General features: G+C 43.7%; 1 protein-coding gene across 1 annotated transcript; it reads right to left on the bottom strand.

Moving 5' to 3' along the window:
* Nucleotides 1–548: 548 nt before the first annotated feature.
* On the bottom strand, nt 549–24,336 carry LOC143815088 (interleukin-10 receptor subunit beta-like). The gene is made up of 7 exons (XM_077293936.1): nt 24,173–24,336; nt 11,346–11,469; nt 9,490–9,656; nt 6,241–6,413; nt 5,585–5,735; nt 1,524–1,681; nt 549–842 (listed from the first exon to the last, which is right to left on the bottom strand). The coding sequence occupies exons 1-7, from the start codon at nt 24,219–24,221 to the stop codon at nt 720–722; spliced, it is 945 nt and encodes a 314-aa protein (XP_077150051.1). The 5' UTR covers nt 24,222–24,336; the 3' UTR covers nt 549–719.
* Between the last annotated feature and the right edge of the window lie 586 nt (nt 24,337–24,922).

Here is a 24,922-nt window from a genome sequence, read left to right on the forward strand (position 1 = left end):
TGCACTGGCTCATAGAGGAAGATCCTGAGCGTAGTTCGTGGGATCTATGACGTCCATATACCCTAATAGGCCATATGTTCCTGGCAAACACACTAAATGTAGATCCCATACAGGATGCGAACGAAATCTTAGCACAGGTTTTTATGGGAAATCGTACCCATGACCTGGGATAGAATCAGATCTGACAAACACCCTCGAGGGCCCAAGGGATGGAAACAGAGATATAACATAGGTAATGTCCATACTGATCAGTTTATGCTCCCCGGATCTCCAGGGGAACTGAACAGAACCGTCCTTTACCGAATATGTTCCCAAAACTAATCTAAGGGTATGTCTCCACGTTCAGGATTACATCAGGATTTGGTCAGGATTTTCCATCAGTATTTGTAAGCCAAAACCAGGAGTGGAACAATCAGAGGAAAAGTATAATAGAAGCATATGCACCACTTCTGCATTTATCACCCACTCCTGGTTTTGGCTTACAAATACTGATGGAAAATCCTGACCAAATCCTGATGCAATCCTGAACGTGGAGACATACCCTAAAGGCTAGATGAATAAATAGAAAAATTGGACTGGAATGACGCCGGCCATAATGGTGCTGGATCACATCACCCTAGGAGAGGAAAGTCCTCATCCGTCCCATCCATGGTGGCTGTGGGAAGACCCCCATTCCAGCATTTACACAGATAATCAGTAAAGGGCCTGAGGAAAATGTCTCAGGCCGCGTCCATCTCGTGTGTCTCTTCTGATATAAATGTCAGCTGCGCACACGATTCTCCACATTCCTCCGTGGGCAGGGTCGGCAGGTGAGGAGCGCTGTAGAATGGCTTACTCAAATACTGCAAGGGGAAACAAAAAATCATAATTCATATATATATAGGTCATCCACATTTATTTCACTCAAAGGGAGTCTTGTCAGCACAAAATGACTGTTCAAACCAAGCACAGGTGCTCGGTGCCCCCCCCATTTCTAAGAACAGTACCCAGAAAGGCGCATGCAGCCACTGCTTCATTTATTCTTTAGGAGACCCATAGGTGGGTTATAATGAGGACAAACTGGGCAATTATAATGTTACTGGCCAATTAGAATGATTTGGGCACCCCCATTTCCAGTCACTGCCTCAGCCCCTGCCCCGTCCCTGAAATAAAGAGTCATCAGTGACCTCTGCTCTACTGAGCACCCGTCGGTTGTCAATTCCAACCGATGCTCAGTAGATTCCTGTCACCGTGCACTGTTCTTCTCAGTGCGCAGTGACAGTTCGCTCTCTCACCGGCCCTGATCAGAAGTGACGAGCCGGTAACAGAGCGCACTGTCATTGCACAGTGCAAGTAAAGAACGAGTGAGCAGAGATCAACACAGCCCCCTCTATAATTGCAGCCAAAAGATGCAAATTATCAAAGACCCTGATAAATGTTTGCCCTATGTGTGATTGAAGCCTTAGACTTTCAAAAATATTTTTCTCACGGGTCTGAAAAAAGTTAATTAGTAGTGAAGGCACAATATAAGGCCAGATACAAACCTCTTTCAGATGTTCTGGTAAAGAATAAGGTGGGAAGAATATATATTGTGTGATCTCATATACTTTCATGATGGTATAGGCGAGTAGAAGGAAAAAAACGGCTGAAAGTGCCATGGATCCGAGGAACAGCAGGGCTATTTTCCATGACGGGATCCTACCTGGAAGTAGTTCATAATGTTAATATCAGCATTATTAATTAAGAGGACCTGCCATTTACCATAACTATGTACCGTATTTTTTAACCTGGTGTAAATGGCGCTGTTCTACTGAAGCCGGTGGAGTTTTCGTTTTGTTCTTGCTCCTCTCCGTTTTTGAACTATGGCCCGTTCTCCCTTTAGATGTTCCAGTCTTTTTAACAAAGTAGGCATAATCCTTATTTCTTCTTTGTAGACATCTTCTTGAGGACCACGCCCACTTGGCTAATAAGACAAGATTTATATACAGGGAAGATGGAGCCATATCTCGGGAATGGAGAGGCGCAGGAACAAAAGAAAAACAACGCCGGATTCAGGAGAACAGCGGCGTTTACACCAGATTTTAAAAAATGAGATATTTATGGCAAGTGACAAGTTCTCTTTAAAGCAGGAACTTAAACTGATAGCCATGCGTAAAACATTGACCCTGGCCGTAGCCCAGGTGCTGCATATACTTATCTGAAAAATTAAATAAAGTTATTGGCCTGACCAAATACGATATTTATGGAGGAGGAGAAGGGAATAGGTGTATCTATACAAAAAACTAATAAAGGAATAATAAAGCAGGACCTGCAATATAACCAAAAAAGTGAAAACAAACTTTCTTGATATGTACAAAGAGCACCAAATAATCTTAAAAACATGTAAAAACAAAAAGTAGGTAAAATACTGTTTGGAAAGGATCACATCAGTCTCCAAAGCAGAATAGAGCAGGAGACAAATACAATCTCCATATTAACCGAATTTATAGATAAAGGGTAATACATAAAGGGCAAATAATCTCTGCATACATGGAAACATTGACAATACAAAGAAATGAGCATTACCAAAGTAAGCCTATAGGCAAAGGGACAGGAAAATGCTGGTGAGCTGTCAATATGGAAATATATAAATAAAAGTACGATACCAAAAGAAAAATCAAATCTTAATAAGACACATAACAGGTGAGCAACCCACATGCCGGATAAAGGGGGAGAGTCTGAGCCGTAACTTGTAACCCTCGTGTGAGCCATGTTCAGGACTCTGGCAGCAATGAGAATAGACCAGGAGGAATGTCGGCGAACTGGTTCTGTACATGTGCACAGCCCAAGAAAACATGCAAAGGAGCTTCTAAAATCCCGGAAGGAACCGCAATTGTCTTTAATCTGCCCGTGTGCCAATCCCGACAACCTATGATGAAACAAGGGCACCTAAAGCACCGGACACTAAAATACACCTAAATAACTGAACAATGAAACATCAAACCAGTGGAATAAGGCAAAAAAAATCAAGACAAAACGGCGCCTGGCTAAATTCAATATAGTGAGTACCCAGGTCGGTCAATCACAAAAGATCCACAGTCAGGAATCCTCTTGACATAAATGTCCAAATTAGGCAGCACTCCAAATAGTGAATCGAGAAAAAAAATATCCATACCACTGTCTATATTCATGTTAAAGCAAAAATAAATTGTACAATTGTCACACTGGCCATTAGGTCTTATCCTAGACTCATATTTCCTTTTCTGTACATAAGACTTCTCAGCAGTTTCATTATCACCACAGAGTGGATTTTAATAAATGATAACACCTGTATATGCAGAAGATAGCAAATGATCCAAAATTCACAACAAATAATGTCACAGCACACCTCCTCCCCCTCCTGTACAATGACTGATAACACCTCTATATACAGTAGATAGTACATCATCCACCATTCACAATAGGTGATGTCACAGCTCACCTCCTCCTCCTGTACAATGACTGATAACACCTCTATATACAGTAGATAGTACATCATCCACCATTCACAATAGGTGATGTCACAGCTCACCTCCTCCTCCTGTACAATGACTGATAACACCTCTATATACAGTAGATAGTACATCATCCACCATTCACAATAGGTGATGTCACAGCTCACCTCCTCCTCCTGTACAATGACTGATAACACCTCTATATACAGTACATAACACAGGATCCACCATTCACAATAGCTGATGTCACAGCTCACCTCCCCCTCCTGTACAATGACTGATAACACCAGTAGATAACACAGGATACACCATTCACAATAGGTGATGTCACAGATCACCTCCCCCTCCTGTACAGTGACTGATAACACCTCTATATACAGTAGATAACACAGGATCCACCATTCACAATAGGTGATGTCACAGCTCACCTCCTTCTCGTCCCTTCACAATGTATTTTATCCTACATTTGTTTATTTCCATATTTGGAATTTAGAGGATAACTTACTAATCAACGTGGCTCTGACCTCGGGGCTGCAAGTGATGCCTAAAACAAAGTCCTGGATACTGGAAACTGATTTTTTCAGAGTCCCATCTTGAAAGGAGTGGAGGTTCGGTCGCTCGATATCCACTCTATTTACTGTCAATAGGACTGGCAAAGAAATCCAAGTCCAGTGCTTTGCTATTTCTGGCAGTGCCATAGACAATGAACAGAGTGAAGATCGAGTGTCTGCATCTCTGCTCCCTTAAAATGGGACTTTACAGAACTCAGTTCTCGGGGTTCAGAGTCTGATTTTTGGGTTCCCTACAATCCGATTCCCGTGATTTTGTGAATGTGGACTCATACCCATATGTGTGAAAAAAAAGTTCCAATATCAGGACAGAAAAAAAAGAATGAGTGTCATGCGTTTTTTATGCGAGTACAATCCGATTTTTCACACCTAGCATCCAATTTACATCCGAATGCAGTGCGATTTTAACATGAGCTTTTATATACGGCAGTTCTCTGTCATTTACACATCGCTTTCAAAGGAAATATTCTTCGAAACACACAAACACAATATATATGTATATTAGATAGAGAGAGATAGATGAAAAGCTGGCAATTCCGCAGCCAGTACAGTAAAATGTGGGCGGCGGACAGCTGATGTTTTTAGCCTGTGGGGGGCAATATCAATGGCCCCTTCCTAGGCTATTAATATTAGGCTGCAGCTGTCTGTCTAGCCTTTGCTGGTTATTAATGATGGGGGGGGGGGGAGCCCTTCGTATTTTGTATTTTTTGGGGGGGGTTCCCCATTTTAATAGACAGGAAAGGTTAAGTATACAGCTGTGAGCTGATGTTAGTAGCCTGGGAAGCTCCTTAGGTATTACCTCCTTCCCATGCTATAAACATTAGCCTCAAGCTGTCGGCTTTCCCTCTGCTGGTTTGGAAAATTACTCAGGAGCCCACACAATTTTTTTCAGAAAATACTCATTTATTAATTAAATGCATGTATAGTAAGCTGCATGCACACTGCACTAATTGTATATGTCACTGACATGGATATATCTATTCCATGTGTACTGTATATACTGTATGTAATCTATCTATTCCATTACGTAGAGTCCTGCTGTGATTTTACCGCTGAACTGCCGGCTTTTCAAAGGACCTTGGTGTGTAAAAATTGGACGGTACTCGCATGGTCCATCTGCCGTGTGATTTTTGGCTTGCAGCCATTGATTTGCATTGGAGAGTTTCGTCCAAGATACGCTGTAAATCGCAGCGTGCAGATTTCAGCTGAGAAAAAAAAACTTGCAGATGAGATGTCAACCATTGAATAACATTGGTCAAAGTGCAATCAGATTTTTTATAGTCTGTTTTTCTCACAAATGAGTATGAGCCCTTACCCGCTAACTCAGTGGTTAGCACTTCAGCCTTGCAGCCGCCGCCGGGGTCTTAGGTTCAAATTAGATATATGCCATGGCCAAGAAACCGTATGGAGACAGAAGGGCAGAACTCCTCCTTAGGTGGGGTACAGTGTAACAACTCTGGCCGCTAGAGCCAAGTTAGCTGGCAGACATTTTTATCGGGGGGCACTGGGTATACAGGTCGGTGTATATCGCTGTGTAACAGGTTTAGTATAATAGTCGCTTACCGTCTTCTGTGGTTTGATTGCACATCACAGGGCTGAACTCGCCAGCCTTGTCAAACTGAGGTACGTAGGCTTGGACCGTCACGCAGTAGACAGTCCACGTTTCTAAGTCCTGAAGGATTTCTGTGTTGTCTTCTGTAGTTATATTTAAAACCTGCACAGAATAGCAGAATGAAAAGCAGAAAATATACAAAATGGAATATAGCAGACTCAGTAACATCTATGGTAGAATGTAACGGGCACGCTCTGTGACATGTGCAGAGGTCACTGCGCAGGGAGGAGGGAGGAAACGCTCAAGTGTCCTCATCAGCCTCGGTCAATGTTGTGATTCTTTGTTTTCCGCATACAGCTGTAAATCTGCCTTAATATATTTTATTATAACCCTTCCCTCTCATGATAGACAACTGCGGCCCACCCCAAGCTGAAAAGTGTCATTCTCGGCCAATAGATTCCCCTTAGAAACAAAAAATTTAGAAAGCTAGCGCCTATCTGCAGGCTAGATTGCTGATTTCTGGGTCTCTGAAGGAACCTGAGAGCAGGGATCTAATGGGGCAGCAGTCGCGCATGCGCATCGTTCTGTACATTGTCTATAGGGCTGCAGGACATGACGGTGTTCAGCACCCTGCTATCTCCGGTGGTCTCGATCATACATTACTTACATGTGCAGGGTCAGATTTCTTCCAGTAAAACACCCTGTAAGTCAGCTCCCCATATCTCTCCTTTATTGACCTTCCGATAAAGTGTTCTTCGGAATTTACAAAGGGGCCATTAAAACTGACATCCAGGTATCCCGACCTTGAGGAGACTGTTGTGTTTGGAGCTCCGATTATTGCTTGATAAAAGAAAATGGATATAATATGATCTAATGGTAGAATCTGGTATATTATTATAATAATGCCCACAGTCAGATACACACAGTAGGAGACTTTACTGGTGCAGTGTGTGAATAAAGCCCATGATTTATTTTACAAAATATCTGTTCCAAATTCGGCGAATCCTAAAAGGTATAAACATTCTGATCCTGTACTAAATACACTGCATAAAGATCAAGAAGTGTTTGTAATCTGAAAGATAAAAACGATCACTTTATTACTAATTTTTTTTTTTTTTAAATGCACACAGATATAGAAAATAGAATTAAGGTGTCCCAAACCACAAAAAGGGAGGTCAGCTGAAACAATATACATTAATACACAGACAAATATAAATGCATGGCAACATGTGTCCTGTCCATCAATTTACACTGTTACACTACTACACAGGAAGAATCACAAGTGAAACGCGCGTCGGGGTCAGGTTAGCGTGCCACTCGGCATCTTATTCCCGAAGCAGTACAAACCCAGGTAATATGTGCTTGGCACAGGCTATTGTGACTCTAGTGCAAATATTGGGGAATAGGAGTACATTGTCAACAATTGCTATTATTGTGATTCATTCTTAGACTCTGCTCTACCAGCGGAATGTTTTCTCTCTGCATTTACCATCACATGCTACCACATTGCCTATTTGGCAACAGGTATATTTTTGTGTTTAGGCACAAGCCTCCCTGTTTAGCTGTATGGTAGTGTGACCATTGTGAGTGTATGAATGTTTTCTTCAGGACAACATACCTTGCTGTGTTGAGAGTAGGCTATGTATTTTAGGTGCATATTTTGTCTAATTTTGACACCAGTGTAAATTGATGGACAGGACACATGTTGCCATGCATTTATATTTACCTGTTTATTAATGTATACTTTTTCAGCTGACCTCCCTTTTTGTGGTTTTGTGGTTTGAGGCACCTCTTAATTCTATTTTCTATATCTGTGTGCATTTTTTTAAATTTTTTTTTAAATAAAGTGATCGTTTTTATCTTTCAAATTACAGCACTTCTTGATCTTTATGCGGTTTATTTACTACAGGATCAGTATGTTTATATATCATGTTTAGTGTTGCCCATTCTGAGAGTAAGAAAAATGGGATGAGTAGTATGTTTAACAAATCCTAAAAAGTCTAGCAATCCACCTGCCTGTTATCTTTCCATCTATGTGTACATATATATGGGAGCAGACACCATTGGTGCAGCGGTAGAGGGGCACAATAGGGAAAGAGGCCACTACCAGCTCCAAAGCAGCTTCTGTCCAGACACATTATTGTACTGCAAGTGGTCCACAAATTGTTCTTGCACAAGGGCCCTATTATCACTGTGTCCTCTATCTATCTATTTATCTATTATATATCTATTATCTATCTAATATCGATCTATTATCTAGCTATCTAATATTTGTCCATCCATTCATCTACACTTGTGCTCAAAAGTTTACATACCTCAGTAGAATTTTTGCTTTCTTGGCCTTTTTTCAGAGAATATGAATGATAACACAAAACCTATTTCTCCACTCATGGTTAGTGGTTGGGTGAAGCCATTTATTGTCAAACTAACGTGTTTTCTCTTTTTAAATCATAATGACAACCGAAAACATCCAAATGACCCTGATCAAAAGTTCACATACCCTGGTGATTTTGGCCTGACAGCATTGCACAGAAGTTGACACAAATGAGTTTGAATGGCTACTAAAGGGAACATCCTCACCTGTGACCTGTTTGCTTGTAATCAGTGTGTGCGCATAAAAGCCGAGTGAGTTTCTGGGATCCAGACAGACTCTTGCATCTTTCATCCAGCCACTGACGTTTCTGGATTGTGAGTCATGGGGAAAGCAAAAGAATTGTCAACTGATCTATGGGAAAAGGTTGTTGAACTGTATAAAACAGGAAAAGGATACAAAAAGATATCACGGAATTGATAATGGCAGTCAGCAGCGTTCAAACTGTGATTAACAAATGGAAAATCAGGGGCTCTGGAAAAAAAAAAAAAAAAACACCGTAAAGTAAACCAACAAAAATTTTGTCCACAACTGCCAGAATTGTTTGAGATGAAAAGAAAAACCCACAAATAACAGCTGCTGAAATACAGGATTCTCTGAAAATTAGTGGTGTGGCTGTTCCAAGATGCACAATAAGGAGGCACTTGAAGAAAAATGCGCTGCATGGTCGAATCACCAGAAGAAAGTTACTGCACAAATGCCACAAAGTATCTCACCTACAATACATAAAACAGCACAGACAAGCCTCAAAACTTCTGGAACAGGAGTGATGAGACCAAAATTGAACTTTTTGGCCACAACCATAAACGTTACATTTGGAGAGAGGTCAACAAGGCCTATGATGAAAGGAACACCATTCCTACTGTAAAGCACGGAGGTGAATCGCTAAAGTTTTGGGGATGTGTGAGCTACAAACGCACATGAAACTTGGTCAAAGTTGAAGGAAAGATGAATGCAGCACGTTATCAGCAAATACTGGAGGCAAATTTGCAATCATCAGCCCAGAAGCTGTGCATAGGACGTACTTGGACGTTCCAACATGACAACGATCCAAAACACAAGACCAAGTCGACCTGCCATTGGCTACAGCAGAACAAAGTGAAGGTTCTGGAGTGGCCATCTCAGTCTCCTGACCTCAGTATCATTGAGCCACTCTGGGGAGATCTCAAGCGCGCAGTTCATGCTAGACAGCCCAGGAATTTACAGGAACTGGAGGCTTTCTCATCCGCAACTACCACAAAAGACTTCAAGCTGTTATTGATGATAGAAGGTAATGCATGGTATTAAGAAACAGGGAATGTAAACTTTTGATGAGGGTCATTTGGATTTTTTGGGTTGGCATTATGATTTCAGAAGAGAAAACACAGTAGTTTGCCAATAAATGGCTTCACCCAACCACTAACCATGAGTGGAGAAATAGGTTTGGTTTTATCATTCATATTCTCTGAAAAAAGGCCAAGAAAGCAAAGATTCTGCCGGGGTATGTAAACTTTTGAGTAGAACTGTATCTATCTATTTATCCATAGTGGATGGGAAAATACTTACTTTGATAATAGGGGTCAAAATGAATGGTCACCCAGTCAGATTGTTTGGAATTTAGCTCTGTCCTCACTCGCACATAAGACTTGTATGTAATAAGGGAGGAATCACACTGCTGCTTATGTGTTCTTTCACATATATACTTATAGTCATCCCTCTCAGAGCTGAAGTCCCTGGAAATTAAAATTCACATTATGTGCAGCAGCAAAAAGCAAATGTGATGCAAATCACATTGAGAGAAAAAAACAAACAAAATGTCATTAGAATACATACTTCCATAGAGGATTACCATGTAATAGACAGAGATAAAAATATAAAGAAAACAAGAACGCAATGATTTGGAAATCTCTTCTACCCATATTTTGCTCACTACAGAAGATAGACCACAGATCAGGAGGTGAACGTGGGACATTTTTTCAATTTTTTTTAAATTAACTAATTTAGAAATTGATGACATCAACACAAACGTTGTGGCAGGGTTAATGAAAGGCTGAAAATTTAAGTGGTAGTAATGAAAAACAGCTGGAGGGACAATTTTAAAAGAGCGTGTTAGAGAGGCAGAGTCTCAGCAGCAAAGAAGGTCGGAGATCACCGATCTGTGAACAATTTTTCTACAATTTCAGGAAAATCTTCTACGTAAAATTGCAAAGACTGTGAATATCTCACTATCTACAGGATATAATATCATCAAAAGAATCAGATTCTGGAGAAATCCATGTGCACAAGGGACAAGGATAATGGTCAATATTGGATGCTCGTGGTCTACGGGCTCTCGGGCCCTGCTGCATTAGAAACAGGCATGATTCATTCATACAAATCAATGCATGGGCTCAGGAATAATCCAGAAATCATTGTCTGTGATCACAGTTCTGTATAATCCACCGATGCAAGTTACAGAAGCCAAAAGTTACAGAAGCCAAATGGCAACACAATCCAGAAACGCTGCTGTCTTTCCTTGGCAAGCGCTCCTTCACAATGGACAGAGGCAAAATGGAAAACGGTTATGTGGTCAGGGGAATAAAAATGTGAAATTCTTTATGGAAACCAGAGAACAGGGACCATCCAGCTTGTTATCCGCGCACAGTTCTGCGTCTGTGATGGTTCGGGGGGCATTAGTGACTATGGCAGGGGCAGCACACATGAAAGGTGCTATCAGTGCTGAGCATTATATGGAGGTTATAGAACAACATCTGATCCATCCAGACAATGTCTATTTCAGGGAAGGACTTGTATATTATATCATAGTAAGACAATGATAAACCACATACTGCCTCCATCATAACAGCAGGACTGCACAGAAGAGTTTGGGTGATGAACTGGCCAGTCTTTCACCAATAGAAAAGATTTGCCACATTATGAAACAAAAGATCCGGCAAAGACCCTGAACTGTGGAGCAGCGAGAATAAGACATCAGTCAAGGAGGGAAGAAAGTTCCTCTCCCGAAACTCCAGCCATTGTCTCCACCATTTCCTGACATTACAGAGTGTTGTAATAAGAACAGGGGGATGCCACACAATGGTGGACACTTTCCGAGCCCAATATTTTTGAGATGTGTTGCTGCCATCAATTTCTAAATTATTCAATTTTTTCAAATGAAATTACAAGAATTTTTTTTCTGTTGCTCAATTTCTTATTTCTCTAAAACCTGCACTTATGGGTAAAATATATTATATGTGCATCAATTAATAGCGACTGATACTGAAGTTTCCCCTTTATTGTTGCAGGGTCTGTAAACTCTATAGCATGAGGCTCCAATTATGTTTTCTAAAAGATGTTCGGAAGCAGCTGGGTTAAAGTGATGCACAATGTACATTTATATGACAAGAAGAATCCTAAAAAGCAATCACTGCAATGTCACCTACATTTTATATTGCACAGTGTAGTTCACGTTACCCCCGAGCTCAGCTGGACGATTCCATCGCAAGATATTCCTAAAGTTCATGGACTCCATGGTGACATTGGTGGGAATCGGAAGCTTCCCGAAACCTGTGTATGCAGAAGAAATCAGCGTGATATTATCATGTACAATCTAATACAAGTGCAAAAAATGGTTCAAATTGGCCAAAAACAGATTTGATAATACTATATGGAGATATAGATAAAGATATGGCAAAGCTCACTACAAGACGGTATCCGCTTCCTTGAACCACCTCATGGCTCATGGTCTACCAGTGAGGACTATTAGGCATAGTGTGTGTGCCGTAGCATTTAAGGGTTGTTTCCTTTCAAAGATTATTGCTCAAAAGGGTTAGGGATGCAAAAAAACCCATAAAACTGTGCTTTTATTCACCATATGCCGCTATTTGTTGATTGACTTCAGTGGTAAAAAGTTTACAAGGCTGCTGCCAATCACCGAGCTCAATTTCTTTTGCCATCTACATTGACAGAGCTGCTGAGTTCACTGATTGTCTGCAGCGCTGTCAACGTGACGTCAACACGGAGATCAGTGACTGATGTGACATCATTACACAACAAACATTGGAAAAGCAGCACAGACCCATCACTGGACAGCGGGAGGGTGAGTAACTGATTAGTCCGTTAGTTGTGTTTTTTATATAGTCGAGTATTAGAGCAAAAGTTCTTAAAAGGGGAAATCCTCTCTGGTTGGGAACCTTTCCATAAAACTGAGCAATATGGGAGAGTTGGGCATCCACAGGTATTGAAGCGTGGTCCAGTGGTTTGAGGCCAAATTCATGGACCAGACAACTCTTGGAGAAGGTCCAGGTTTCAGTCTACCATTGTCGAACCAGAAAAGGGTTCAAGTGTATTGGTGTGTGGCAAATAGTCTTAGTTACTCACCGGTTAACGGTGTTTTTCGGAGTCCATGACAGCACTACGGAGAGAGGGGATCCGCCCTTCAGGAACAGGAAACCTACAGATACATAAGGGCGGCACCTCTCCCACGCATCAGTTGGTTTACAGAGCACAAGAGGACCACCAAGGTTAATAGCATACATAATAAACAATGATACAAATAACTAACTATTCACTACCCGTGAATTATATAAATAAAGGAAGAGGTGTACACCCAGAACTTAAGAAGACGGGAGGGTATGTACAGGTGCTGTCATGGACTCCGAAAAACACCGTTAACCGGTGAGTAACTAAGACTTTATCGGTCGTCCATGACAGCACTACGGAGAGAATTACAGAGAGTAACTAACTAGGGAGGGACTACAGCTTGCAGCACCCTTACACCAAACGAAAGGTCAGAAGAGGCACCCAAGTTCAATCTATAATGTGTTGTGAAATTGGATTTTGGGCTCCCCCGGTGGCCACTGGTGGAATTGATCTGGTGTGCATCATCCCCTCTGTTCACCTGTTTCCATCAGGATGTGGGAGTCGCTATTTAACCTTGCTCCTCTGTCACTTCCATGCCGGTCAACATTGTAATCAGAAGCCTTTCTGTGCATGTTCCTGCTGCTAGACAACTCCCAGCTAAGTTGGACTTTAGTCCTCGTTTGTTTTTGCATTTTGTTCCAGTTCACTGCTGTAGTTTCGTTTCTGTGTCTGGAAAGCTCTTGTGATCTGAAATTGCCACTCTGATGTTATGAGTTAATACTAGAGTCTTAAAGTAATTTCAGGATGGTATTTTGATAGGGTTTTCAGCTGACCATGAAAGTGCCCTTTCTGTCTTCCTGCTATCTAGTAAGCGGACCTCAATTTTGCTAAACCTATTTTCATACTACGTTTGTCATTTCATCTAAAATCACCGCCAATATATGTGGGGGCCTCTGTCTGCCTATCGGGGAAACTTCTCTAGAGGTGAGCCAGGACTATATTTTCCTCTGCCAGGATTAGTTAGTCCTCCGGCCGGCGCTGGGCGTCTAGGGATAAAAAACGTAGGCAACGCTACCCGGCTACTGTTAGTTGTGCGGCAGGTTTAGTTCATGGTCAGTTTAGTTTCCATCCTTCCAAGAGCTAGTACTCATGTTTGCTGGGCTATGTTCTCTTGCCATTGAGAACCATAACAGTTTGACCGGCCCAAAAAAGGGTTAAATTAATTGACAGAGAAAGGAGAGAAAAGAGAAGTCTGCTGAAGATTTTTTTTTTTTTTTTTTTCTTTTCCCCTTCCCTTCAGTTCTGAGTGTGCTTGTAATTGAATCTCTTGCAAGTCTGCCTATATTGCAGCCTTTCTCTCTCTCTCTCTCCTTCTAATCCTGGAATGCTCTGTGTTCACCTGTTTAAAATGGATATTCAGAGTTTAGCTGCAGGTTTGAATAATCTCACCACGAAAGTTCAAAATTTACAAGATTTTGTTGTTCATGTTCCTATATCTGAACCTAGAATTCCTTTGCCTGAATTTTTCTCGGGGAATAGATCTTGCTTTCAAAATTTCAAAAATAATTGCAAGCTGTTTTTGTCCCTGAAATCTCGCTCTGCTGGAGATCCTGCTCAGCAGGTCAGGATTGTGATTTCCTTGCTCCGGGGCGACCCTCAGGATTGGGCTTTTGCATTGGCTCCAGGGGATCCTGCGTTGCTCAATGTGGATGCGTTTTTTCTGGCCTTGGGGTTGCTTTATGAGGAACCTCAGTTAGAGCTTCAGGCGGAAAAGGCCTTGATGTCCCTATCTCAGGGGCAAGATGAAGCTGAAATATACTGCCAGAAATTCCGTAAATGGGCTGTGCTTACTCAGTGGAATGAGTGCGCCCTGGCGGCGAGTTTCAGAGAGGGTCTCTCTGATGCCATTAAGGATGTTATGGTGGGGTTCCCTGTGCCTGCGGGTCTGAATGAGTCCATGACAATGGCTATCCAGATCGATAGGCGTCTGCGGGAGCGCAAACCTGTGCACCATTTGGCGGTGTCTACTGAGAAGACGCCAGAGAATATGCAATGTGATAGAATTCTGTCCAGAAGTGAACGGCAGAATTTAAGACGAAAAAATGGGTTGTGCTTCTATTGCGGTGATTCAACTCATGTTATATCAGCATGCTCTAAGCGTACTAAGAAGCTTGATAAGTCTGTTTCAATTGGCACTTTACAGTCTAAGTTTATTCTATCTGTGACCCTGATTTGTTCTTTATCATCTATTACCGCGGATGCCTATGTCGACTCTGGCGCCGCTTTGAGTCTTATGGATTGGTCCTTTGCCAAACGCTGTGGGTATGATTTGGAGCCTCTTGAAACTCCTATACCCCTGAAGGGGATTGACTCCACCCCATTGGCTAGTAATAAACCACAATACTGGACACAAGTAACTATGCGGATTAATCCGGATCATCAGGAGATTATTCGCTTTCTTGTGCTGTATAACCTACATGATGTGTTGGTGCTTGGATTGCCATGGCTGCAATCTCATAACCCAGTCCTTGACTGGAAAGCTATGTCTGTGTTAAGCTGGGGATGTAAGGGGACGCATGGGGACGTACCTGTGGTTTCCATTTCATCATCTATTCCCTCTGAGATTCCTGAATTCTTGACTGAATATCGTGACGTTTTTGAAGAACCTAAGCTTGGTTCATTACCTCCGCACCGGGAGTGCGATTGTGCCATAGATTTGATTCCGGGTAGTAAATACCCTAAGGGTCGTTTATTTAATCTGTCTGTGCCTGAACATGCTGCTATGCGAGAATATATAAAGGAGTCCTTGGAAAAGGGACATATTCGTCCTTCGTCATCTCCCTTAGGAGCCGGTTTTTTCTTTGTGGCTAAGAAAGATGGCTCTTTGAGACCGTGTATTGATTATCGGCTTTTGAATAAAATCACGGTTAAATATCAATATCCGTTGCCACTGCTGACTGATTTGTTTGCTCGCATAAAGGGGGCCAAGTGGTTCTCTAAGATAGATCTCCGTGGGGCGTATAATTTGGTGCGAATTAAGCAGGGGGATGAGTGGAAGACCGCATTTAATACGCCCGAGGGCCACTTTGAGTATTTGGTGATGCCTTTTGGTCTTTCAAATGCCCCTTCAGTCTTTCAGTCCTTTATGCATGACATTTTCCGTGATTATTTGGATAAATTTATGATTGTGTATCTGGATGATATTTTGATTTTTTCGGATGACTGGGACTCTCATGTCCAGCAGGTCAGGAGGGTTTTTCAGGTTTTGCGGTCTAATTCCTTGTGTGTGAAGGGTTCTAAGTGCGTTTTTGGGGTTCAAAAGATTTCCTTTTTGGGATATATTTTTTCCCCCTCTTCCATCGAGATGGATCCTGTCAAGGTTCAGGCTATTTGTGATTGGACGCAACCCTCTTCTCTTAAGAGTCTTCAGAAATTTTTGGGCTTTGCTAACTTTTATCGTCGATTTATTGCTGGTTTTTCTGATGTTGTTAAACCATTGACTGATTTGACTAAGAAGGGTGCTGATGTTGCTGATTGGTCCCCTGCTGCTGTGGAGGCCTTTCGGGAGCTTAAGCGCCGCTTTTCTTCCGCCCCTGTGTTGCGTCAGCCTGATGTTGCTCTTCCTTTTCAGGTTGAGGTCGACGCTTCTGAAATCGGAGCTGGGGCAGTTTTGTCGCAGAGAAGTTCCGATTGTTCCGTGATGAGACCTTGTGCCTTTTTCTCGCGTAAATTTTCGCCCGCCGAGCGGAATTATGATGTTGGGAATCGGGAGCTTTTGGCCATGAAGTGGGCTTTTGAGGAGTGGCGTCATTGGCTTGAGGGGGCTAGACATCAGGTGGTGGTATTGACTGACCACAAAAATCTAATTTATCTTGAGTCCGCCAGACGCCTGAATCCTAGACAGGCGCGCTGGTCGTTGTTTTTCTCTCGGTTTAATTTTGTGGTGTCCTACCTGCCGGGTTCTAAGAATGTTAAGGCGGATGCCCTTTCTAGGAGTTTTGAGCCTGACTCCCCTGGTAACTCTGAACCTACAGGTATCCTTAAGGATGGAGTGATATTGTCTGCCGTTTCTCCAGACCTGCGGCGGGCCTTGCAGGAGTTTCAGGCGGATAGACCTGATCGTTGCCCACCTGGTAGACTGTTTGTTCCTGATGATTGGACCAGTAAAGTCATTTCTGAGGTTCATTCTTCTGCGTTGACAGGTCATCCTGGAATCTTTGGTACCAGGGATTTGGTGGCAAGGTCCTTCTGGTGGCCTTCCCTGTCTCGAGATGTGCGAGGCTTTGTGCAGTCTTGTGACGTTTGTGCTCGGGCCAAGCCTTGTTGTTCTCGGGCTAGTGGATTGTTGTTGCCCTTGCCTATCCCGAAGAGGCCCTGGACGCACATCTCGATGGATTTTATTTCGGATCTTCCTGTTTCTCAGAAGATGTCTGTCATCTGGGTGGTGTGTGACCGTTTCTCTAAGATGGTCCATTTGGTTCCCCTGCCTAAGTTGCCTTCTTCTTCCGAGTTGGTTCCTCTGTTTTTTCAAAATGTGGTCCGTTTGCATGGTATTCCGGAGAATATCGTTTCTGACAGAGGAACCCAATTCGTGTCTAGATTTTGGCGAGCATTCTGTGCTAGGATGGGCATAGATTTGTCTTTCTCGTCTGCTTTCCATCCTCAGACTAATGGCCAGACCGAGCGGACGAATCAGACCTTGGAGACATATTTGAGGTGTTTTGTGTCTGCAGATCAGGATGATTGGGTTGCTTTTTTGCCTTTAGCGGAGTTTGCCCTCAATAATCGGGCCAGCTCTGCCACCTTGGTGTCTCCTTTTTTCTGTAATTCGGGGTTTCATCCTCGATTTTCTTCTGGTCAGGTGGAATCTTCGGATTGTCCTGGAGTGGATGCTGTGGTGGAGAGGTTGCATCAGATTTGGGGGCAGGTAGTGGACAATTTGAAGTTGTCCCAGGAGAAGACTCAGCTTTTTGCCAACCGCCGGCGTCGGGTTGGTCCTCGGCTTTGTGTTGGGGACTTGGTGTGGTTGTCTTCTCGTTTTGTCCCTATGAGGGTTTCTTCTCCTAAGTTTAAGCCTCGGTTCATCGGCCCGTACAAGATATTGGAGATTCTTAACCCTGTGTCCTTCCGTTTGGACCTCCCTGCATCTTTTTCTATTCATAATGTTTTTCATCGGTCATTGTTGCGCAGGTATGAGGTACCGGTTGTGCCTTCCGTTGAGCCTCCTGCTCCGGTGTTGGTTGAGGGCGAGTTGGAGTACGTTGTGGAAAAAATCTTGGACTCCCGTGTTTCCAGACGGAAACTCCAGTATCTGGTCAAATGGAAGGGATACGGTCAGGAGGATAATTCTTGGGTGACTGCCTCTGATGTTCATGCCTCCGATCTGGTCCGTGCCTTTCATAGGGCTCATCCTGATCGCCCTGGTGGTTCTGGTGAGGGTTCGGTGCCCCCTCCTTGAGGGGGGGGTACTGTTGTGAAATTGGATTTTGGGCTCCCCCGGTGGCCACTGGTGGAATTGATCTGGTGTGCATCATCCCCTCTGTTCACCTGTTTCCATCAGGATGTGGGAGTCGCTATTTAACCTTGCTCCTCTGTCACTTCCATGCCGGTCAACATTGTAATCAGAAGCCTTTCTGTGCATGTTCCTGCTGCTAGACAACTCCCAGCTAAGTTGGACTTTAGTCCTCGTTTGTTTTTGCATTTTGTTCCAGTTCACTGCTGTAGTTTCGTTTCTGTGTCTGGAAAGCTCTTGTGATCTGAAATTGCCACTCTGATGTTATGAGTTAATACTAGAGTCTTAAAGTAATTTCAGGATGGTATTTTGATAGGGTTTTCAGCTGACCATGAAAGTGCCCTTTCTGTCTTCCTGCTATCTAGTAAGCGGACCTCAATTTTGCTAAACCTATTTTCATACTACGTTTGTCATTTCATCTAAAATCACCGCCAATATATGTGGGGGCCTCTGTCTGCCTATCGGGGAAACTTCTCTAGAGGTGAGCCAGGACTATATTTTCCTCTGCCAGGATTAGTTAGTCCTCCGGCCGGCGCTGGGCGTCTAGGGATAAAAAACGTAGGCAACGCTACCCGGCTACTGTTAGTTGTGCGGCAGGTTTAGTTCATGGTCAGTTTAGTTTCCATCCTTCCAAGAGCTAGTACTCATGTTTGCTGGGCTATGTTCTCTTGCCATTGAGAACCATAACAATAATGGTTATAGAATGTGTGTGGAGAAGACCAAGTAGCAGCCTTACAAATTTGGTCGATCGACACCTCCAATCTTTCCGCCCACGAAGCCGCCATAGCTCTAGTGGAATGCGCTTTCAGACCTTCAGGCGCCGGCTTGCCCTTTGAGATGTATGCCAGCGAGATAGCCTCCCTGATCCATCTAGCTAAAGTAGATTTTGATGCCCTGTGACCCTTCCTACTACCCTGATAGGACACGAATAGGGCGTTATCTATCTTCCAGGGATCAGTTACTGCCAGATATTCCAGGATACATCTTTTTACATCTAAAGTGTGTAGCTTCCTTTCCTTATCGTTAGTAGGATTGGGGAGGAAGGATGGAAGAACTATTTCCTGTGTTCTGTGGAACCTGGACACTACTTTAGGAAGATATGCTGGATCAGGGGATAGTATCACTCTATCATCCCTAAGCTGCATGTAAGGGGGAACCCTGGATAATGCTTGGATGTCGCCTATCCTACGCGCCGATGTTAGGGCCACCTCCTTCCTGATAATCTCCCTAAGGCTTGATGTGAAATCAGGAGACTCTTCCGCCACCTATGGGAGCGGAGAAAAAGGCTATGTAATATATCTGGCGCTACCGCTATCAGTGTTCCCATCAATTTATTTCCTACCGTCTGCCGTACACACGACTGACAAAGTCTCTTAGGGTAGGCGTCTGGCAAAGGGCAAGCGCATAGCGCGCACTCCTTGTTTTTTGATTTACCAGCGCTTTTTTTCCCCTACGGAAATAAACATAGGAAAAGACTGCATCAGGGTACATTCACGAAGATCTCTTACCCAGGCAGTAGCGGTAGGTACCGGATTACTGGGGGGTCGGTCCAGATCCTTCTGCTTAGATCTGCGACTGGTCTGGTTACTGCGTCCGCGGGTCTTCAGCTGGGGGTTCGCATGGGACTTCTCCGAGGATCCATCCTGCTCCTGCTCCAGCAGACCGACGGCAGCTTCCGGCTCATCCATAGCTGCAGATGGGCTCACAAGCAGTGCTGCAGCATTCTGTTTGGCTATAAATAGCCCTCCCCCGGATCCGGAATCAGTGCAGGTGTGTGGCCAAATCCACCCCCCCGACTTGCAGGTGACTGCTCCACCCCCCCCTGCACCCAAACACCCCCCCCCCCCCCCCCGCCGCATGCAGGACAGCGGCGTTTTTAGAAAAAAACCGGCCGGTGTTTGACTTCCGGTTTTGGCCCCGCCCCCTGCGCGTCACTTCCGGTTTCGGGCAGAACGCTCAGAAACGTGCCCGGAAGCCGGGGAACGGTGCCGCCGGACCATCCAGCCGCCCCCCCGCTACGCCACCGCCGCTTCCACGGCCGCAGCCCAGCGGTGACCGCGGCAGAGGCCGGCGTCCGACCCCCAGCTCCGGTCCCGAATCGAAAGGAGCACACAGGACGCCGCGCTGCACCGCACCGACGGGGATCAGAGTGGGGAAGACCGAGGCCCAGGGGGGAGAGCGGACCCCGGGGGGGGGGGACATACTCACCTGCTGACCACTGGGGATGGACCTCCTCCGGACGTCGCTCCACACTGCACCGCTCACTGTCGTGGAGCCCTACCCGGACCCACCGTGGCGCTTCCAGGGACCCGCACTGCCCGAGGTAGGAGACCCCCTCGCTACCTGGGTCGGACAGCCGGCCTGGGTATTGATAGGAGAAACGAAGTCGTATCTGCAAGGAATCCTGTCCTCCAGGAACAGGAAACCAACTGATGCGTGGGAGAGGTGCCGCCCTTATGTATCTGTAGGTTTCCTGTTCCTGAAGGGCGGATCCCCTCTCTCCGTAGTGCTGTCATGGACGACCGATAAAATTGAGGTACCAGAATCCACGAAGTCTAACATTTTGGGGGGTGCAGTGAGGTAGAGTGGAAGGGGCCTCACCACAATGAAGATTAAGATAGATAAAGTGCAATAAACTGAAATTCAGCAAGCCGCACCATTGTGCCTCTAATTGATGAAACCGCCAAGAGACTGGACTTGTATTGTGTAACCATAAAGTTTATAGAACCTCCCAGTGAGTAAAGTTTAAGTTTTGAACTTCAGCTTGTGTCATTTACCTTCACCCCCTATTGTGCACATACCTCCGTAGGGCAATTACTGCTAGATACCTCGCCTTCACCCATACCTTTGACTCAGATATCCGACAGGAACAAAGATGAACTAGGATGTTATGGAGCAGACTCAAAAAAGTTAATAACAATAACCTTTCAGACTAAGCTTTTAGAAAGTGGGATCTCATTCGTTTTATCTTCATGGGTTATTTTTGTCATGGTTTCCATAGTTTTTTTTTAATTTTAGATACACCGAAAGATCCCCGTACATCTGAGATACAGATATCTCACCTGACTGCCCCATGCACGTGAACGTTCAACTTAGTCAAGCATTCATGTGTTCTCTATTGGGAAATCAGAGTAATCCTCTGCCAGATGAGTCTGGCAGTAGCTTATCTTTCTGCAGAAAAAAGGATCTGGCAAAAAAATTAAAACCCGCTGATCCTTATCTGCACTATCTGTTGGGGGGAGAGTTGTGAGGCCTTGACACACAATAGATGACTGACTGATTCCCCCAAAATCATCTGGTATGGTCAACTTTTATCTAATGTATATAGGGGTCTAATAATTACTGCTTCAACACAAGCTGATCACAAAGAAGGCGCTCAGTTGAGTTCCTATTCTTCACCTTTTACCATTATATAATTTTACGGGCCAAAATTCCATACTAATAAATTTGTTTCATAATAAATATTTATGGAGGTCAAAGCTCGTTTTTGTTCATACAGAACTCCAATATGTAAGAAATATCTGATAAGAGAGTCTCATCATAAGTTAGGGTCCTATGAAACCTTTATTGTCATGGATATGCCATAAATACCTGAAGGGGTATAATCCCTTTTAGTAATTATTTTATGGTCATATATGGTTTTATATCTACTTCCTATTTGGCAGGAGGTCCGAGTCATTCTTCTCTTTCTATTTAACGCTGTCTTCCACCTCCAGGTCACTTCTGCTGTAAACATCCTCCCTTGTGGTGTGTCACGAATGTTTCTCATTGTGCTTGTTGTGGTATTACTTCGTCAATGCAGTGTAGCGTTATTACCATGTGCTCACGGAATGACTTTAGTACAATGTATAGTTTCGTTATTAGCAATGTGTGGCGCTACTATGGAGCCCTATCACTGAACAACTGTTTTCTCCTTTCCAATTATTTCGGAGAGAATGCCCGCACGTGTTTTGCCTCCTTCATCTTGATCTTGTCACCAAGGCAGAATGTGTCAAAAGTTAAAAGAAAGAAATCAAAAGGGTAAAATAAAATACTCCAAACATTATTAAGGTCCTCAACTTGTGGTTTTAGATATATGTTTTTGTATTTAGTGCAGGGTCAGACCACCCGCTATAGTGCAAGAAAATTCTCTGCCAGGCCCAAAAGATCCAACAGAAGACAACCTCATTCGGAGGCTAGGAGCGATCACTTGTTAGTAGGGTCTATTTATTATGGAATCATTCATAGATAACCTCTTAAAGGCTGTGGAAATCTGTAAGCCATGGGACCTTTTATTTTTGGCTATGGCTATGGGACCCTTTATTCTAGCTGTAGGGGTGAATGAGGGCAGCAGAAGGTGTGGTGGCCATCCAGGCTCAGCAACCTAAAGGGGCCCATAAGGTCTCTTTCCTCCCCATAAGAAGACCAATACCATAAGTTAAGCATTAGGCCTCATTCCAACTTCAGTGGACTTTTCTCAGAACACTTTTCATCAGTGTTTTGGATCAGATTTTCATCAGTGATTGATCAGTTTTTACCATCAGTTTTTCTCGTGCACCCTCAAAAAAAATCTGATGGAGTTTTCACATACTTCACCTAGAAAACAGTCAGTGAAAAAACGGACAGTACTAGGATGCAACTGTCCAAGTTTTTTGTGTAACCCCTAGACTTGGATGAATAATTTTGATCCGTGACTCGGATCAAAAATGGACGTGTCTCCATTTTTATTTTTTGGCACTCAATCCACAAGAAAATCACAGACATGTGAACAGCCTCCATAGAGTACAAAAAACTCAGATAGGACACGCACGTGAAAAACGGACATCTCAATGCGGCCTTATTTGCAAACTGTCTCGAAATGTCCAAAAGGTTCCCAGAAAAGGGAAGACAATGTGGACTCCCGGAAGCTTTGGCAAATCTCCAGTTCACAGGCTGAACCCTCCTGAATCCTTCCATAGAGCATCACTTTTGGAAGGTTTCTTGTGTGTAACGTCAGGGCGCCCCACACAAGTATGATTTTCCTTTTGTTCCTGAGCTTCTCCATTCCCGAGATATTGTTCTTTTAGCTCTGTACATAAATGTAGCTCTGGCACTTGAAACGCATACTTAAGGGGGTGAGAAATGGGGTGTGATAGGCCATGGCCTATAAAAACGGTGTAATTACAGGAAGAACAACTATTTTGGAAACCCTAAGGGTTTGTACGCCTGGCATCTTTTACATGCCAGGGCACCCACATTGTTTTGAGACAAAAGACGCCTCAGGAAACCACTGGTGGTCTTTTCACTGAGGCACTTTTTTTATTTCTCTGTGGACCTATTTTGTGCCATCGGCGATTTCTTTTTTTAAATTACATATATATCATCGCTTGGAAGATGCCAGAAAATTGGCCAGTCCCTTTTTTGAGCCACTTCACGCTTTCGAAGTGACAAGAACATATGGACAGCAACTCATTTTGACATAATGTTAATTTTTGGGGCACATGTTTTTAGGCAGGTTCCAGGCAGAATTTGTCTGAAAAAGATGTCTTATGCCCTAAGAAGAACAACATGGTGTCTAGTTTGGGATATACCCATTTTTTCCAAACTCTCGAATGGCAAGTACTCCAGATGAAGTCGTTGGGGTGGCCCACTCGCTGATTTTGCTTTGGCATCCAACAACTTGATATTACACCCATTGAGCATAGATAATTTTTAAGAGCATTACCTAAACTGTAGGTAGATTTAAGGCCACGTTCCTACGTTCAGTATTTTACATCAATATTTGTAAGCCAAAACCAGGAGTGAGTGAAAAATAATGATGTGTTTCTATTATACTTTTCCTGTGATTGTTCCTCTCCTAGTTTTGGATTACAAATACTGATGTGAAATACTGACCAGATACTGAACGTGTGAACATAGCCTAATATTATGTGCCAAAACCATACATGTCGTTTCGGTATAATTTTTAGCTATGCAGTTTGTCTTTTGTTCTTTTTCTTTACAGCCATGAACTTGTCTAACAAGTTTCATCTAAAAGCACCGCGCGGACTATAACCACATCACAAAACCTCGGCAATTCATGGTAAAGCGCCCGACACACTCATGTGAACCCAGCAGAGAGCTGAAGGGGACCAGAGAGGCTGAAATTCCCCCCGATTTCTCACGATGGTGGACACTTTTCGATAACCTGGGGCTAATTTATGATTCCTAGCCACATCACTTCTAGTTAGTCTTTAAAACTGTCGAGAGAGTCGGAGAAAGGGTCTAAAATGCATGAAAACTTTGGTGCACACCATGTATAGAAATATTTTTGCCATAATTTCAGTCTAAATTTTGGTGAATGTTTCGCTATAATCTGCCTGATCTATCACAAAGGGACAACCCGTTACCACATCCCCTGTAAAGAGCTCAAAGTTCACGGGGAATGAGACAACTCACCTGGAATCCAGCCGCAGATGAATATAAGCAGCCCATAGTGATAGTCCATGATCCGCGCTGGGGTCCTTTGTGCCGTACAGCGTGTCACATCATGTACCGACACCCACTGTAACGACGCTCAGTCACTTCCTCATTTTTTACTTCTGGGGAATATACACAGTTACAGGAAAACATTACAAAGCAACACACACGAGGGAGGAGACAGCTGACGGCTCATTACAGTCCCCTGTGTAATCAGCCCACAGGTTGTGCAAGCCTAAGCGAGAGCAGGGAGAAGTGCCGTAATCACACGCTCTCCAGCACGGTGCACGGACAAGGTGCGAAAGTCACCTGTAACCTCACCCGTTCTATAGTTGTAGTGGTAGTGAAAATCGTTAACCATGTGTTTATACCTTGCTAGTGATATGTTATGTTCAGGTACAAATATTATAAACGAAAGATTTTACTACGTCATAAATGGGGGTATAGGTGGTCTTCTGGTGTAGAGTTGACATACTACCTTGAAAAGCCAGAAACTGCAGGACAGCTGTCCACGGGTCTCCTGAACCGAACTTGAAAACCTCATCGGCATATATGAGACCGTCAAGTTCGGTTCAGGAGACCCGTGAACAGTCCGTGTATCACGGTCCGTACTCGGACCATGACACAAGGATGTTTGACTGCAGAAAATGTCCGACTACAATGATGGCAGTAAACGGGAAATGCAATTGAGACTAGTGGATCTGGAGCACGGGGTTCCCCGAGTTCGGG

This window comes from Ranitomeya variabilis, chromosome 3 (genome assembly GCF_051348905.1).
Source record: "Ranitomeya variabilis isolate aRanVar5 chromosome 3, aRanVar5.hap1, whole genome shotgun sequence".
Lineage (NCBI taxonomy): Eukaryota > Metazoa > Chordata > Amphibia > Anura > Dendrobatidae > Ranitomeya > Ranitomeya variabilis.

Excerpts from the sequence above, each read along its gene's own strand:
- LOC143815088 (XM_077293936.1), bottom strand. The coding sequence starts at position 24,221 with ATGGACTATCACTATGGGCTGCTTATATTCATCTGCGGCTGGATTCCA. Across the intron at positions 11,470-24,172 it reads CATCTGCGGCTGGATTCCAG|GTTTCGGGAAGCTTCCGATT; the intron begins GTGAGTTGTCTC and ends CTGCATACACAG. Across the intron at positions 9,657-11,345 it reads TACACTGTGCAATATAAAAT|GGACTTCAGCTCTGAGAGGG; the intron begins GTAGGTGACATT and ends TTTAATTTCCAG.